At 34.1% G+C, this 18,019-nt stretch overlaps 1 protein-coding gene across 7 annotated transcripts in view; it reads left to right on the forward strand.

Moving 5' to 3' along the window:
- LRBA (LPS responsive beige-like anchor protein) overlaps positions 1–18,019 on the forward strand; it is a 622,710-nt gene that overhangs the window by 449,023 nt on the left and 155,668 nt on the right. For all 7 annotated transcript variants that reach the window (XM_036239773.1, XM_036239776.1, XM_036239775.1 and 4 more), the window contains one exon: positions 17,159–17,299. In XM_036239773.1, coding sequence (XP_036095666.1) covers positions 17,159–17,299 — 141 coding nt within the window. The remainder of the gene's footprint in view (positions 1–17,158; positions 17,300–18,019) is intronic.

Consider the following 18,019-nt stretch of genomic DNA (forward strand, 5'->3'; position numbering starts at 1 on the left):
AGAGAGTTAAGTGTGATAGATTTCTGTATATATTTGTATGTGTCAACCTCTCATTCTTCTATTTCCCTGTGATACTCAAAACTTATGTGAATATGTGGTAGGCTTTTCACAGTGGGTAATGTAGGAACTTATCTTTTAGTTACATGTTCACATTCCTGCCTAGTTCTTTATTCTAAAAGCCATGTATTTGAATAAGCATACTTATTCAACATTAACACCTGTTTATTGTGCCCTGTTTATACTGGATAAATGTGTTTATTCAAATAATTGATTATTAAATATTTACTGGACACCTTTTTGGACATTATTCTGAAGACTGTCAGAAATAAGTGAATTAAATAATCCCTACTTTTAAAGAGTTTTATAACAATGTATGTTATATATGAACTATTTATAGGAGAATAATTTAATCAGACACATTTTGTTTTTCTGTGACTTTATTTTAGACTGTTTCACTTTCAGAAAAGAAATTTTTTTAAAAATGAGTCACGATTTATAATGTAAACCAAGTTTTTGAAAGTAGAAAAGGGGTGAATTCTGAAAAAAAAAACAAAAAACATAATTATCATTGGCCTACTCTGTAAACTAGAATACACAAATAATTACCTTTTTTTAAATGTAAGGAAAAAAAAGTTGAATTTTATTGAGAAATATTTTGTTATACTACATAAAATTATTTACTTTAAAAATATGTTTTCTTGTATGTCAACTATAATTAAAATATAAAAACCAGCAAAAACAAATACTAATTTGATTAAATCAGCAATTTTCGACCTTTTTCATCTCATGACACACATGAACTAGTTACTAAAGTTCTGCGGCACATCAAAAATATATTGCTGTTCTGACAAATAAGTAGGTATTGATTTACAAAGAAATAATAGTAACTACCTACCCTTTTTGCTTCAAAGTTGCTTTTTTTGTTGGTTTTGATATTTTGTTAATCCTCACCTGAGGATATTTTTTCCATTGATTTTTTTGAGAGAAGGGAGGGAGGGTGGGGATTTTTTGAGAGAGACACATCAGTTAGCTGCCTCCCATACATACCTCTACTGGGGCCAGGGATCAAACCTGCAACCCAGGTATGTACCCTTGACCAGAATTGAACCTGCAGCTCTTCTGTGAGCAGGCTGACGCTCTAACTACTGAGCAGTGCTGACCAGGGCCAAAGTTACTTTTTTAAATTTTTTTTTTTTCCCTCACCTGAGCACATATTTTTTTTTCTTATTTTTTATTTATTTATTTTTATTTTATTTTTGTTACCGATGTTTCTCCTTTTTTACCCCATTGACACTCTCCTCCCCATCCCTCCCACCCTGTCCCTGGCTTTATTGTCCATGCCCATTGGTTATATGTACATGCATATTAGTTCTGTGGTTTATCTCTTCCCTTCCCCCACCACCCCCTCTTCTGAGGGTTGTCAGTCTGTACCCTACTTCCACGTCTCTGGGTCTACCCTATTCCTCAGACTGTTTTGATCATTATATTCTGCAAATAAGTGAGATCATGTGGTATTTGTTTTTCTGCTTGGCTTGTTTCACTTAGGATAATACTTTCCAGGTCCCTCCATGTTGTCTAAAAGGATAAGAGATCTTTCTTTCGTAATGCTGCATAGTACTCCATTGTGTATATGTATCACTGCTTTTTTATCCATTCGTCTACTGATGGACACTTGGGCTGTTTCCAGATCTTAGCTATTGTAAATAGTGCTGCTACGAACATGGGGGTACATATATTCTTTCTGATTGGTGTTTCAGGCTTCTTAGGGTATATTCATAGAAGTGGGATCACTGGATCAAATGGCAGTTCAATTTTTAATTTTTTGAGGTAACACCATAGTGTTTTCCATAGTGGCTGCACCAGTCTGCATTCCCACCAGCAGTGTACCAGAGTCCCCTTTTCTCCACACCCTCGCCAACACTTGTTGTTTGATGATTTGTTGAAGGTGGCCATTCTGACAGGTGTGAGGTGATACCTCACTGTTGTTTTAATTTGCACCTCTCTGATGATTAATGATGTTGAGCATTTCTTCATATGTCTCTTGTTCATTTGTATGTCCTGATTGGAGAGGTGTCTATTCAGCTCCTCTGCCCATTTTTTAATTGGGTTCTTTGTCTTCCTTTTGTTGAGTTGTATGAGCACTCTATATATTTTGGAAATTAACCCCTTGTTTGATGTATCATTGGCAATGATGCTCTCCCATACAGTGTTGCCTTTTCATTTTGATGGTTGTTTCTTTTGCTGTGCAGAAGCTTTTTAGTTTGATGTAGTCCCATGTGTTCATTTCTTCCTTTGTTTCTGTTGCCTTAGGTGATGTATCAGTGAAAATTCTGCTGCGTATGATGTCTGAAATTTTGTTGCCTACATTTTCTTCTAGGATTTTTATGGATTCACAGGTCACATTTAAGTCTTTTATCCATTTTGAATTTATTTTGGGGTATGGTGTAAATTGATGGTCTAGTTTCATTTTTTTGCATGTAGCTGTTTAATTTTCCCAACACCATTTATTAAAGAGGCTGTCTTTACTCCATTGTATGCTCTCGCCTCCTTTGTCTAATATTAATTGAGCATAATGTCTTGGGTCTATTTCTGGGTTCTCTGTTCTGTTCCACTGGTCTATATGCCTGTTCTTGTGCCAGTACCAGGCTGTTTTGATTACACTCGCTTTGTAGTATAACCTGGTATTCGGTATTGTGATCCCACCTACTTTGTCCTTTTTCAAGATTGTTGTGGCTATTCTGGGTCTTTTTTGGTTCCATATGAACTTTTGAAGTATTCTAGTTCTGTGAAATATATTGTTGGTATTTCGATGGGGATTGCATTGAATCTATAGATTGCTTTGGGTAATATGGACATTTTAATGATGTTAATTCTTCCAATCCATGAACAAGATATGTGCTTTCACTTTTTTATATCTTCCTCTATTTCTTTTTTCAATCCCGAGGACATGTTTGCATTTATCTTCAAATAGAGCAAGAGAGGGAGAGAGGGAGGAAGAGAGAGAGAGAAACAATGATATGAGAGAGACACATCGACTGGTTGCCACTCACATGACCCCAATTGTGGTCAGGGACAAACTGCAACCGAGGTACGTGCCCTTAGTGGGAACTGAACCCAGGACTCTCTGGTTCATGGGCCGACATTCTAACTGCTGAGCCAAATGGGCCAGGGCCAAAGTTACTTTTTAAAAAATCAGGTGTTTATATGTGTATAATACAAAAAGGATTTCTGGTACCAAGATTTAACCACTCAGACACAACTTTATTATGCAACGTGACCTATATATTTATGGTTGAAGAAAGTGAATTCACAATGGACAGCTATTAGTATGATGACTTTTGTCATTTTTTTTATTTGATGACTTAAGGGAAAAGAGGTCAATGTTTCTGACTAAATAGGTATTGCATGTTTAAAAAATTCTTGCAGCACACTGTTTGAAAATCACTGGAATATTAGGGTAATAAAATGGGGACGTTATAGATCTAGTGTGACATATCTCAGCAAATAATTTCAAAATCCATGTAGGACCTTTGTGATATATAGGCAAGGTGATTAAAGGATATTAGTAGAATTAAGAAATTAGTTTTAAAATTAGTTTAGTGCCCTTTATAAACACAAGCTATCACCCTTTGTAGGGTGCCTCCTAGGTTTCTTTCCTTATCCTGAGTTATTTGACAGTTTTGCTAATACTATGAGTTTTTTCATACAGCTTGCTTTGCAGTAATTAAAATACAAAATTATAAATAATTTTGGCAGAATTAAATACATGAAATGTTCAAGTTAAATAAAAAGATATAATGTGAAATCTTACCTTTAGGCTCAGAAATTTGTAGCACACACACACAAACAGAAAGAAATGGAGATAAAGCCGAGTCAATGTTAAAAATATCAATGGTCATAGTCTTATTGGTTGGAAGGAAGATAAAGATGTGCTGTTGCTCCCAACCTAGATTCTGGTCACTTGAAACAGACTGTAGGCTTATTATAAGATAATTCTTATATATATATGAATTCTATATGTAGCTTACTGGACTACCTTACTGGAAAAGTTAAAAGCAGCTGATTTATTTAGTTGACAGTGTGCTTATTGTTACCCAACAGGGACTTGACTTTTCTAAAAAGAAATTGTTTTAAATGTAATTATTGTTATGCTCTTATATTGTGGTTGCTGCTGCTACTTATTTTTTATCTTTAACATATCATAGATGCAAGATAAGGATTGAGGTTTATTTTTTACAAATGAAAGTCCAGTTGTTCCAACACTATTTGTTGAAAAGACTATCTTTTCTCATGAATTGTCTTGGCACCTTTGTTGGAAATACATCGATCATATATGTGTGGGTCTATTTCTAGGCTCTCAGTTCTGTTGAGTCCGTCAGCATTGCTGTACTTACATATCACTACCACACTGTCTTGGTTACTGTAGCTTTAGAGTAAGCCATAACACAGGTCATGTGAATTCTCCAACTGCATTCTTTTTCAAAATGGTTTTGGCTATTCTAGGTCCTCTGCTTTTTCTCCTGTAAACTTGGGAATCAGCTTGTCAATCCTGTGGAGATTTTGTCTGGGATTGCATTTAATCAGTAGAAAATTTTTGCTAGAAGTTTTAAGCAATATTGAATCTTTCAAAGCATTCTACTTAGGTCTCCTTTAATTTCTAATTTTTTGTAGGTTTTAGCACACAATTGTTATACATAATTTGTTAATTTATCCTTTAGAGTGTCATGGTTCTTATAACATTTTTAATTCCAATTATTCAGTAGTAATTCATAGAAATACAATTGAATTGTGTATATTGACCTTGTATTTTACAACATTGTTAGACTCGAGTATTCATCCTAGCAGCCTTTTTGTAGACTTTTTGGGACATTCTACATAAATACAAATATCATCTTAATATGAATATTTACTCCATTATACAATGTTGAGTAGAAGTACTAAGAGTGCTTTGTCTTTGGTCTGAGGGAAAAGCATTTAGTCTTTTGCCATTAAATATGATATTAGCTATAAGTTTTTCGTAGATGCCCTTTATCAGGTGACGAAGTTCCTTCTATTTCTAGTATGTTGAGAATTTTCATTATAATTGGATATTGAATTTTGCCAAATGGTTTTTCTGAAGATAATAGTTATTTTTATTTTCTTTTTGTTTTTTAGTATGGCGAATTTTATATTGGTTGACTTTGGATTGTCTCATTCCTAGGATAAAACATACTTGATTATGATGTATTATCCTTTTAATAAATAGCTGGACTTGATGTACTTATATTTTCTTTTTGTTTATTTATTTTTTTAATCCTCACTTGAGGACATTTTTTTGTTTTTTGTTCAGATAGAGTGGGAGTGAGAGCGAGGAAGAGAGAGAGAGAAACATTGATGTGAAAGGGACACATTGAGTGGTTGCCACCAGCCAGGGCTGGGGACAAACTGCATCCAATATTTTCCTAAGAATTATGTGTTTATGAAGGATATTGGTCTGGAATGTCTTTGTCTAGTTTGTAATCTTTCATAGAATTTGTTTATTTCATCTAATTTTCCCTTCTTTCATTTTCGATGTTGGTAACTTGTTTCTGTCATTACCCTCATCAGCCTGTCTTTAGATTTTATTTATTTTATTGCTTTATTTTATTGCTTTTTCTGTTTTCAGTTTTAATGATCTTTGCTTTTTTTACTATTCTTTTTTCTACTTGATTTTGGTTTAATTTCTTTTCTCTTCTATTCTAGTTTTATAAGGTGGAGACTTTAAACTATTGATTTGAGACCTATTTTTCTTTCTGATAAAAGCAATTAATATTCATATTTTTTCTTAAAGCATTAATTTTGCAAGGTCCAACAAATTTTTAGATCCTGCATTTTTATTTTTATTGAAAATGCTGTTTTCCTTGTGAGTTTCTCTTTGGATTATTATTATTATTTTTTTTTTTCTTATCCTCACCCAAGGACATTTTTCCATTTTTGTTCAGATAGAGCGGGAGGGAGAGAGAGGAAGAGAGAGAGAGAGAAACATCGATGTGAAGGGACACATCGAGTGGCTGCCACCCGCACGACCAACCAGGGCCGGGGGAAAACTGCAACCGAAGTATGTGCCCTTAGCGGGAACCGAACCCGGGTCTCTCTGTACCGCAGGCCGACGCTCAAACCGCTGAGCCAAATCGGCCAGGGCTCTTTGGATTATTTAGAAGAGTGTTGTATAATTTGCACAGCTTTGGAAATTTGTCACGTCTTTTTCTGGTTGATTTCTACTTTAATTCCCTTGTGATTGGAGAACCTACTTTATATGATTTCAGTTCTTTTAAATTAGTTGAAATTTGGCTTCTGGCTCCACACATAGTCTTTATTGGTTAATTCCTTATGTACGCTTGAAAAGAAAACATATTCTGTTATTGGGTTAAGTGTCCTATACATATCAGTTAGGTAAAATTTGTTGATAGTGTCATCCATATAATGCCTTCTATATTCTTATTGATTTTCTGTTTACTTCTTCTGTTGATTACTGAAAAAGTAGTACTAAATTATAAATGTATAATTTAGATTTCTCTCTCTCTTTTTTTCATTTCCATCAGTTTTTGTTTTATGTATTTTCGACATTTGTTTTTGGTTATATATTATTAGTTGAATTGTGTCTCTCAGAAAGATATGTTTAAGTCCCAATCCCCAGAACCTGTGGATATGACCTTATTTGTAATTAGGGTCTTTTGCAAATGTAGTCAAGTTAAGATGAGGTCATTAGAGAGGACCCAAATTCAGATTAGCATCCTTATGAAAAGATAAAAACACCATGTTAAGGACAGACAGCAAAGGAGAGAACAGTGTGGTTGATAGAGAAATTTCAGTTATGTTGCCAATAGCCAAGGAACACCTGGGGTACAAGAAGCTGGAAGAGGCAAGGAAGGATCTTTCCCTAGGTTTCAAGAGAGCATGGCTCTGCAAATACCTTTGTTTTTGACCTCTATCCAGAACTGTGAGACAGTAAATTTCTGTTGTTTTAAGATATCGAATTTGTGCTACTTTGTTACAAGGAGCCCCAGGAAACTAATAGAGTGCATACACATTTTGAATTGTTTTCTTTATAAATGAATCTCTTTATCATTGTATAATATCCCTTTTTATTCCTGATAATGCTCCATATTCTGAAGTTTACCTTTTCTCATAGTAATATAGCCATTATTACTTGCACTATATTTTTGTACCATTTTAAAAAAACCTGTCTGTGGCTTTATATTTAAATTTTATTTTTTGTGGACAGCATATAAAGCCAATCTGATAACCTTTGCATTTTAATTGGGGTTTTGAGACCATTTATATTTAATGTAATTTTTATATTGTCGGTTTAATTGTACCATCTTGCTATTTTTCATTCCTTACATCAGTTCTTTATACCTTGTCTCCTTTTATCTGCCTTCTTTTAGATTAAGTATTTTTATGTTTCCATTTAATCTGCACTATGGCTTATTATTTATGAATTATTATGTATAAATAATTTAGTGGCTTGTTGTTTAAAATATGCATTTTTAGCTTATGACAATCTATCTTCAGATACCACTTCATATATAGTTTTCAAACCTTATATTAGTATCCTCCTATTCTCTCTATTCCAGCCTTTTGAGCTGCTATTCTCATTTTCAACTAAATATGCTGTAAACTCAATACATTGTTACCAGTTTTGCTTTAGATAGCCATCTTTTAAAGCAATAAAAATAAGAAAACAAAATTTTATATTTACCCTGAGTGTTACTATGGTTGATAATCTTTATTTCTTTGTATAGATGTATATTTTAATTTTATCTATTTCTTCTTCTAAAAAATTTTATTAATATTGCTCAAAGTACATGTCTTCTAGCAGTTAATTAGTTCAATTTTATATTAATCTGGAAAAAAGCATTTCACATTGATTTTAAACTATGTTCACTGGATTGACAGGATTTGGGGGGAGTTTATTACTTTAAAGGTGATTTTTTTACTGTCTTCTGGCTGACCTAGTTACTTATGTAAGTTTGTATTATTCTTATAATTTTTACTTTCTGTTTAATAATGTTTACTTATTTTCCTTTCCTCTGACTGTCTTTAAGATTTTTTCCTTTATCTTTGGTTTTCAGGTATTTGACTACAATCTCTCTTATTAATTTGTTTTTGTTTTTCTGCTTTGAGTTTGTAGAGTTTCTTGAATCTGTAGTTTGTTTCTTATTATTAATTTTAGAAATTACTTATTCATTGCTTACATATTTCCTTTGCTCTTTTGTCTCTCTCCTCCTTCTGTGACTCCAATTACACCTACATTAGACTCTTTGACTTTGCCCCATAGCTCGTGGTTACTCAGTCGTCTTCGTGTTTTCATTTGTTTATCATCTTCATTTTGGATCATTTCTGTTAACCTACTTTCAGACTTCCTTATTCTTTACTTAGCTGTGTCCAGTCTGCTCATAAGCTCATCAAAAGAGTTCTTTACCTCTGATACTTATTTCAAGCATTTACATTAGCTTCTTTTTTCTGTGGTTTCCAGCTCTGCTGAAATTTTCCACCTGTTCATGTAAGTTTTCCACCTTTCCACCAGATCTTTTAGTATATGAATTACAGTTATTTTAAATAATCTGTCAGGCACTTCAAACCATCTGCATGATCTCTAAGACTGTTTTTTTTTATTGCTTTATCTCTTCATAATGGGTCATTATTTTTCCTTAGTATTCTAAGTGTCTCATAGGTTTTGGTTGAATGCCAACAGAGAGCTGATGTGAATTATATTTTATGCCTAGAAGTGTGATGCCTCCTCTCTTGTCAGGCCGTTTGTGTTGGGAGTTCAGTCAGTCTTGTCAGTAGATGAGCTCACTTGAGTTTGTTGTCAGTATTACCTTCAGTGCAACACAAACCTCCTTCCTCCATATGAGTTTATACTTCGGGGTGGGCCCTGAGGTGCTGTTCCTGCTCCACCATTCAGCAGACCCTTTGTTCCTGTGCCACCAGGAGTTTTCCTTCTCTCTATCTTTCCTTTATCTAGAAGTAGATTGCTATTTACTTGTTCATTTCCAGGCTTGTGGAGGGGGTAGGGCAGCTTCACAGTTCTCCTACCTTTCCTACCTGTTACGATGTGGATTTTTTCTCATTTTCTCAATGTGTATGAGTTGCTCAGCTAGTTTCTGGGTTTCTTTCTGAGGGAATTGTTCCACATGTAAGCTATAGATTAGGTTTCTCTGTAGGAGGATACCATCTTGGGCCGGAACTCCTGATTTCAATGGTCTTAAATGATTCTGTTTACAAATGAGTAGGTTTTGATATATCAGCTATGGGTATCTTGGTTATCATTTTTATAATTGAGACATTTTTTTTCCAGTTTGCCTTGCATTGTTAAGATTGCCTTTGGGGTTCTTCTAACATTTAGCTCAACACTGGCATTGGATTATCAGATTAGTTTAATCAATTTATGTGCCTTTCTCAAATTCAGATAAAAACCTATAGTAAAAATCATATATATGAACCTTAGCTGAATAGCATAAGTGTAAAGACATTGCTACTAAATCTATCAATGTGAGCATTTGAAATGATTTAGATTCTCCATAGGCACAATAAGTAAAATGAAATAGTTACTTTTTTCCAAGATGTGTTTGTTAAATTGAAATAGTATAGTGAGTGTATGTTTAATGCCACTTGCAAGAAAGTGTGTTTTCAAGGGATTAAAAACTGCTCTGGTACTTGAAATCAAAAGTGCTTATTTGTTAACTCTAAAAGCCACAGTAATGTGCCAGTGAAATTCTCTTCTTGACAATATTAAATAAAATGTAGAGTGGGTGAAGATAAGTGCCACACCATTTCAGCCAGCTTTTGACGAAATACCCTAAAAGCCAAGGTTGAGTAAAAATGCTGATCAGGCTGTTTGTTACACTTGTCATTTAGATAAAAGAGCTGTTCCAACTGACACCAGGTAGTTGCTATACCTCCTAACAGTGGCAACATTGTATATATGAGAGTCTATTTGTTTGTTCTCTGCCCTTGGGGAAGGGGGAGAAAGGCAGGTGGTGGAGATGCACAGAATAGTATTCATTTGGGTTCATGGATGCAGGTATACAGATACGAAAGTTAAGAGGAAAGTAAAGCAATGCACTTTCATGACAATACTTGTCTTTTTTGTTTAGTTTTTTTTTTTTTAAAGCTGTTTTTGCCATGCATCTTTTTGGTGTCCCAAGACAAAATATTCTTATTTTTTTCCAATTGTAAAGCCCCTGCTACAATGATACTCACATATATTGGTAGGTGGGATCAAAACATACATAGCATTTTTTTTCAAAAAGATAATCTAAACCTCCCATGAATGGATTCTAATGGCCTTACAGGTTTAGTACCAATATTTTCATTTATCTACAGAACCCCGATCATTTTAGGATTTTTCAGTCAATTTAGTTAAGAGTCGACTCTGGATCTTGCCCCTGCCACCGGCTTGGGAACCAACCAGTAATAGTCATTTAACTTCCCCCAGACTCATTTTTTTTTCACCTGTAAATTGGGAATGCTAATAGGTTTGTATATTAAGGGGTTGTGGTGAATGTAATTAGATAATTTATATAAGAGTTGAAAAACATGGCTTATATCCAATAAATAGTAGCATTGTCATCAGATAGAATGGCCCCTTTAATCTGCATATCATAGTTATATCCTGCAATCTTTTAAAACCAAATTATTACTGATAATCTTTTATGATGTCACATTTCCTGATAGTCTACCCTCTTTCATCCTCAAGATCAGTGGTTCTCATGCCGCGACCCTCTAATACAGTTCCTCATGTTGATGTGGGCGTATCTGCATGTGAGCAGACCCGCCTGGAGACGGATAGAGGAGTGGGGTCTCTCTTCCTAAGACCATCGGAAATATGTGTTTTCCAATGGTCTTAGGTGAGTGACCCCTGTGAAAAGGGTCCTTCAACCCTCAAAGGGGTCACGACCCACAGGTTGAGAACCGCTGCTCTAGATGAAACTAACATTTAATCTGACATTTTTATAGCATATAACATTGAATTTGTATAACATTTAGTTCAACCAATCTTTTTTTTTTTGCTAGTTTTTAGCAATGGCTATATTTCAGTATCTACAGGCCTTCCCTGCTTCCAGGAAAGAATAAAATAATGTATAACTTCTTTTGTCCATGACCTCTTAAATGCTGTAGGACAGCTTTATGTGTAGTCATGGAATTAAAGGATGTTTCCAATTTCCTAATCATACCAAATGAAGATGACATTGGCATCCAGCTTTAGGCCAGTCATCAAAATCCTAAGCAGGATCCTAAAGTAGTCATGCCCTTTTGCCTGCCCTTCCTGAGCCCCATTTGACATCTCTCCTGTATTCCTATATACCCACAAAATGTATCTTTATGACTTTTAGCCGTTACAAGGGCCCTATTTCTGAGTTTTATGCTCCATAGTGATTTCTTTCTTTCTTTTTTTAATCTTCTCTTCTGCTTCTCATCCTCATATGTTAGGGTTTAATGATTTTCTAAAGAAAGCCTTCACAGGAAGATGTAGAAACCTCTTTTGAGGCTTGATTTTAAAAGAGAAGTTTGTTAACTCAAGAGAAATCTCTGCTCTATAAAATTACTCAGATTTCTTGTCAATTCCCTGTAATGTTCTTACTCTAACTGCAATCATGGTCCAGCAGTTTGGATCTTTTCACTTCTGAAAGGTTGATATAAAATGGAACAGTTCACACATAAATCCCAAAAGGAAGAAAGAATTATGGTGATGGTGATGATAGCAATGACAACATTAATAGCAATTGTACTTGTTGAGCACCTTCTTTGTGCCAGGAGCTCTTCTAAGCACCTTACATGTGCTTAGAAAATATTTTTCACCTTTTAAATCAGTATTTGAAAATTGGGTAAGAAATTGGGAAACTCTTGAAATTAGGAAAAATAATTTGTAATATAACAGTTTGAGATGGATACTATGGCCCAAAGATCAGATTTTGAGGACTGGGTTTTTGTCTCTCAAATTTACATTGATTTTGCGTTCATTATTAAAATAGAAATATCTGCCTTGGCTGGTTTGGCTTAGCGGTTGGAGTGTTAGCCTGCGGACCAGAGAGTCCCAGGTTTGATTCCCACTAGGGGCATGTACCAAAAAAAAAAAAGAAAAGAAAAGAAATAGGCATATCTAACTCACATATTTATTATTAGCACATAATAATCTATAAATTGTAAAATGTAAGTTGAAGATATTCTTAATTATATAACTCCAGGAGAGATTTCCTGAAATTTTTAAAAGAAAGAGAAAACTTAGAATGTATCAACACTACAAAAAACTTTTCTTTTTACAGCTAACTTTTACTAGTGATTATATGAAAGTCTGTTGTGTGCCCTGGAAGGGGTCTGTAAATCCAAAACTATTTGTTTTTAATTAACATAGTAGAAAAATAATTGCAGCTTGCTTGAGATTTCATATATTTTTCATAGTAAAATTTGGGGATCCTCTGGACTTTTGAAAGGTAAGCTTATGTTTTTGAGATATGTAGGATAATTTATTTTGGGGGATCTAATGTATACTGACATGTAATGCACACTGAATACTATATGTACCAGTGGAGGACTAGGATGTTTAATTACATTCTTTTCTAATACATTCCACTGATTTCATCTGGCTTGTTTAATGTATTTCCTTAAATATTCTTTTTTTTTTTTTTTTTTATCCTCACCTGAGGACATTTTTCCATTTTTTGTTCAGATAGAGCGGGAGGGAGAGAGAGGAACAGAGAGAGAGAGAGAAACATCGATGTGAAGGGACACATCGAGTGGCTGCCACCTTCACGACCAACCAGGGCCGGGGACAAACTGCAACCGAGGTACGTGCCCTTAGCGGGAACCGAACCCGGGTCTCTCTGTACCGCAGGCCGACGCTCCAACCGCTGAGCCAAACTGGCCAGGGCTCCTTAAATATTCTTAAATAAGCTGAATAATAATTATTATTACTAATAATTTATTGTGTGCCAGGCACTGAGCTGAGCACTTTACATGCAATACTTTTGTTTTTCTAATAATTAGAAAATTACTTCTCAAAGAAGGTAATGTGTTATTTTTTTATTTTAATACTCTTAAATACCTGATTTAGAAAGTGGGTTTTTTTTTACACCTCTGTGGTATCATTACTGTTTCTCAAACAGAATACTTACCACTCTACCACAGGTTTCAATTTTGCTACTTGTGAAATTCAAATATCCTAAATATAGTGGGTTTTTGGTTGTTGGTATTTATATATTTTCAAGAGTTTTGGTGCTCTATTTTCTTTAATTTGTCTTTTCTTACTTTAATCCAAGTTCTTTTATTATTTTATTGTTATTCCTTACCTGAGGATATTTTTGCATTTATTTTCATATTTATTTATTTATTTATTTATTTATTTATTTATTTATTTATTTATTTATTCATTCATTCATTCATTCATTCATTCATTCATTCAATCCTCACCCGAGGACATTTTTTCCATTTTTTTTTGTTCAGATAGAGTGGAAGGGAGAGAGAGAGAGAAACATCGATGTGAAAGGGACACATCGAGTGGCTGCCGCACGACCCAACCAGGGACGGGAACAAACTGCAAGCGAGGTATATGCCCTTAGGGGGAACCGAACCTGGGTCTCTACGAACCGCAGGCTGAGGCTCTAACCACTGAGCCAAACCGGCCAGGGCATGTATTTATTTTTAGATAGAGTGGAAGAGGCAGGGGGAAGGAGAGAAACATTGATGTGAGAAACACACATTTACTGGTTGACTCCCTCAACTCGATCTGAGGCCCGGGATCCAACCTGCAACCCAGACATGTGCCCTTGACTGGGAATCGAAACCATGACCCTGCAGTCCAACAGCTGAGCCAAACCAGTCAGGGCTTATTTTCATGTTTTTAATGTAATGTTTGTTTTGGTAGTCCTTACACTTTAATTTTTAAATCATTCTATTTCAAGGTTCTTTATAATTTTGTAGATTTAAAAAATCTTATGTAATTCTATTTTAGTTTTATGTAATGTTTAAATTTATTTTTTTATATCCTAGGGCTAATGTATGTTTACCTGATTATGAGCTTGAATTATACCTCTCTAATCAATATTTTGTATTGATTTTTTTCAGGAAGTTATTGTTATTTTAAATGACCAGTATTTTTGCTCTTATTCCTTTAATCAATTTGCTGATGTTAAAAAATATTCAGCCAAGCTTTTACAGTGAAATTGTAGAAAGAACTCTCTGTAGGATGATAATGCTAGGCATATTTCTGAATTGCCCTCCAATTGATACTTGTGATATACTGTATAAGTAAGAGGAGCCCTCAGCATTTACTTTTACTTCTTTTGTAGAGATGAATAAACATCTTGAAATGCTGATTTAGACAGTGTTTTAAAAATGCTATGATGCACTTTGGTATATGACAGACTCTTGCTTAGTTAAATGTTTTGCAGCATTATAACATAGTTGGATTCAGCTCATCTTTTAAAGCAGTTGTCAGAAAAATATGGGGCAGCATGGTAGAATGTATTAGCTCAATACATTGTCTCCATTTTATTATGAAGCTGCTGAGGAAGCTGTGATATACAGCACTGTCATTACAGATCTATTGTTAGGACGGTTCCACAGCCTTCTTCGTACCGCCATTAATTTATAGCAGTAAACAATATGTAGCCTTCCAACTGCAGCAAAGCAGAATCTTTTAATGAGGTGGATGTTATTACCACAATAAATCAGTGCTTTCGCGTAATGTATAATTCAATGTGTGTATTCCCACTGTAACTTCTCTGAGTAAGCTGATAGTGCATCATTGTCATTGCACAGCTCCACTGGTCTTTTTTGTTTGTTTGTTTTTTTTAACCTTCTTTTATTTGGGGACTTCTTTTTTATATGCTTGCAAATAAATGTGGTATGTCTTGATAGCTGTCCTGGAGCAGACTTCAGAAACGAACTGTAACAATAACAGCCAGAATCAATACTGTGACTTCTACCTATATGGATCTTTGAGCAATGCCATTTTTTTTTAGATGCTACTGAAATCAATCCTAATTGGTTTTAGCATTATATTCAAGAAACGTGATTCTATAACTATTGATTTTGGGGGTGTACTCATTTGGAGAGTAATAAAAATAGCAGATAAAGTGAATACTTAATATGCTGCAGAACCATACAAAAGGAGCATTGATTCCATTTTTAATTCACATAATTTGTCTTCCAATGATTTTATTTCTTTTTCCTTTTGCATAGCTCAGTCTTTAGGGACAACAACTAAAATCCATTTAAAGGCATTCAAAATTGGTTCTGTAACAAAGATTTCTTGGAGTCAGTTCCATTCTTAACCAGCATAAATTTAGTAAATCAGATATAATTCTCATGTGCAGAAACTAATGCTTTAAAAGGTGGCATTTTAAATTAGTATACTGTGATACTGATTTAAAATAGTAATCAGCTAAAGGTTTTTCAGAATTTGCTTATAAAGTAAAAATATGGCTTAAAATAAAATGTTGATTAGAACCTTTCAAAGCTATTGGAAAGTAATGGTACTAAAGATAAAGAGCAATTTTGAAAAAAATCATTAATTTAAGAAAGATAGCCAAACTGGTGAATTTAAAATGTGCTTACAATCACATATGAACATGAATAGCAGTTTAAAAACTAGTTTAACATTGCTTTATATTCAATAGAATATTTCTGAATACATCTATTTTTAAACCAACATTTTAAAATTTATTTTAGTTTAATACTTCTCCCATTAATAATCAGATATTTTCTTTATCTTATAAATGAGGAGTTATTAATTTATAGGTCTTCTTTAAAGAAAATAATCTGACTTTTTTTTTTCAGTGAATTGGTACTTTTATTTTAAATCAGCAATGTGCATTTTCTAGAGGTCAGAATATTTTATGAGGATGAACTGTTACTTAAATATTAACCTTAGACCCCTTTGAAAATCTTAAGAACACTCCGTATATCTTTCTTAAGAAAATGTACATGCAAAATCACACAAAATTTGCATACTGTTTAATAAAGTTCATCTATTCCCTGAATTAAAACAGCAGCAATAATAACAATATGAGCTAACATTTATAAAGCTCCTATCTTTTACCAAGCAATGTGCTGGGTCTTTACAGGCAATTATTTTTTTCAAACTTTACTTCATTTCTAAAAGATAATCTTAAAAATAATAGTTAACATTCACTGAATGTTGTCAGGCAAGATTTGTAGGACTTTACCTGTACTGATTCATTTTGAAATTTGTTTTTAATTCTCACCCAACGATATGTTGTTGTTGTTTTTTAAATTGATTTTTAAAGAAAGGAAGGGAGGGAGAAAGAAAGAGAAATGTTGATGTGAGAGAAACATTGATCAGTTGCCTCCCATATGTGCCTCAGCGGGGATTGAGTCCACAACCTTTTGGGTGTATGGGGCGATACTCCAACCAACTGAGCCACCTGGATAGGGCTGTACTGACTCATTTTATTTTCCAAAGCTGCCTTCTGACTGCGTACTGTTACTACTCCAGTAAGCCCGGGTTCTTCACCACTTTTCTATACTGCTTTTGGGACCTCTGCTGTAATGTGTTGTTTTCTGGTATAAGCTTGTAATTTGTGTACAATTCTTTCTGTGTATGTATTTTTTATATTTCATGCAGGCATGTTTTTTTCCTTCAAAATTCTGGTTTTACTCATATTAGTAGAAATTTCTAAGTTTACATTTAATCCCTTTTCACACAGTCTCCTCCTTGCACTCCCTTTTGCTCCCTCTAATTTTATTCCATCCTTTTTTCAGAACCTATTGTAAATTAATCCTCTAGCTTCAAGATTCTGTTTCTGGTTGTTGCTTGTAATTAATTAAATAGAATTTTATACTTGCTTGCCAAATATTATGTAGCTGATGTTCACTTCATGTAATTACTATTTGAAAATGCTTGTTATGGACTGATTACAGACCTTTATTCAACAGAAATAAGACTTATTGAGAATTGACAGGTTTCTCCTTTCACTTATATGTGTATATTTAATCTGCATCAAAAATAAGTTTGTTTTTCCATCTGCAGTCTGAATGTAACAATGTGTTTTAACTTAAATAGTATATATAGTTTTTAATTCACTAATAGGACAACATTTTGAAGAGTGGAAGAGATAAAGGACGCTAACATTTCTGTTCTTATTTGTTTGTTTTTCCTTCCCTTTGGCAGCCAATAGGAGCTTTGAATCCAAAAAGAGCAGCATTCTTCGCAGAGCGTTATGAATCATGGGAAGATGATCAAGTTCCAAAGTTCCACTATGGTACTCATTACTCAACTGCAAGTTTTGTTCTTGCATGGCTGCTAAGAATAGTAAGTTAAATTTGAATGGTAAACCATGAATAAGTAAATTCATCTTGTGGAGAATATGCAATAATTAAAAAGGTGCATCTTTTTTGAATGCTAAATTTATTTATTTTTAGTAATTAAGGTTTTAGTTGTAAATATCTCTGTATCCCACTTGGTGTATAATACTGTAGAATTGCCTTAAAAATGTTTCACCTCACCCTAACCAGTTAGGCTCAGCAATTAGAGCATTGGCTTGTGGACCAAAAAGTTGCAGGTTTGATTCTGGTCAAGGGCATGTACCTCATTTGCGGTTCAATCCCAGCCCTGCTCAGGGTGGTGCAGGAGGTGGCCAATCGATGTCTCTCTCTCCCCAGCACACACACTCTATCTGAAAATCAGTATATCCTCAAGTGAGGAATTTTTAAAAGTTTCACCTCGATGGTTGATATCCTATGAGATTCTAAACTGTAACATAGATTATATTCAAATGTTGTCTATTAAAATAAGAAATAAAATGTCACTAACATAGACATATATTCATATATTTTGGAACTTCACGTGCCCCAAATGGAATAAGGTGTATTTGTAGGTTTACACCAAGGCTGCCTTGTATTGATAATATATTGGTTAAACAAGAAATGTTTCTGTAAAATTGAAAGGTGATTCATCTACTAGGAAGTAATTTCTTTGGGAAAGCATTAGCGGCACATCATTAATTAAAGCTGGTTAGAAGGGTACAGGCAG

The sequence above is a fragment of the Molossus molossus genome, unplaced genomic scaffold, assembly GCF_014108415.1.
Source record: "Molossus molossus isolate mMolMol1 unplaced genomic scaffold, mMolMol1.p scaffold_m16_p_4, whole genome shotgun sequence".
NCBI lineage: Eukaryota > Metazoa > Chordata > Mammalia > Chiroptera > Molossidae > Molossus > Molossus molossus.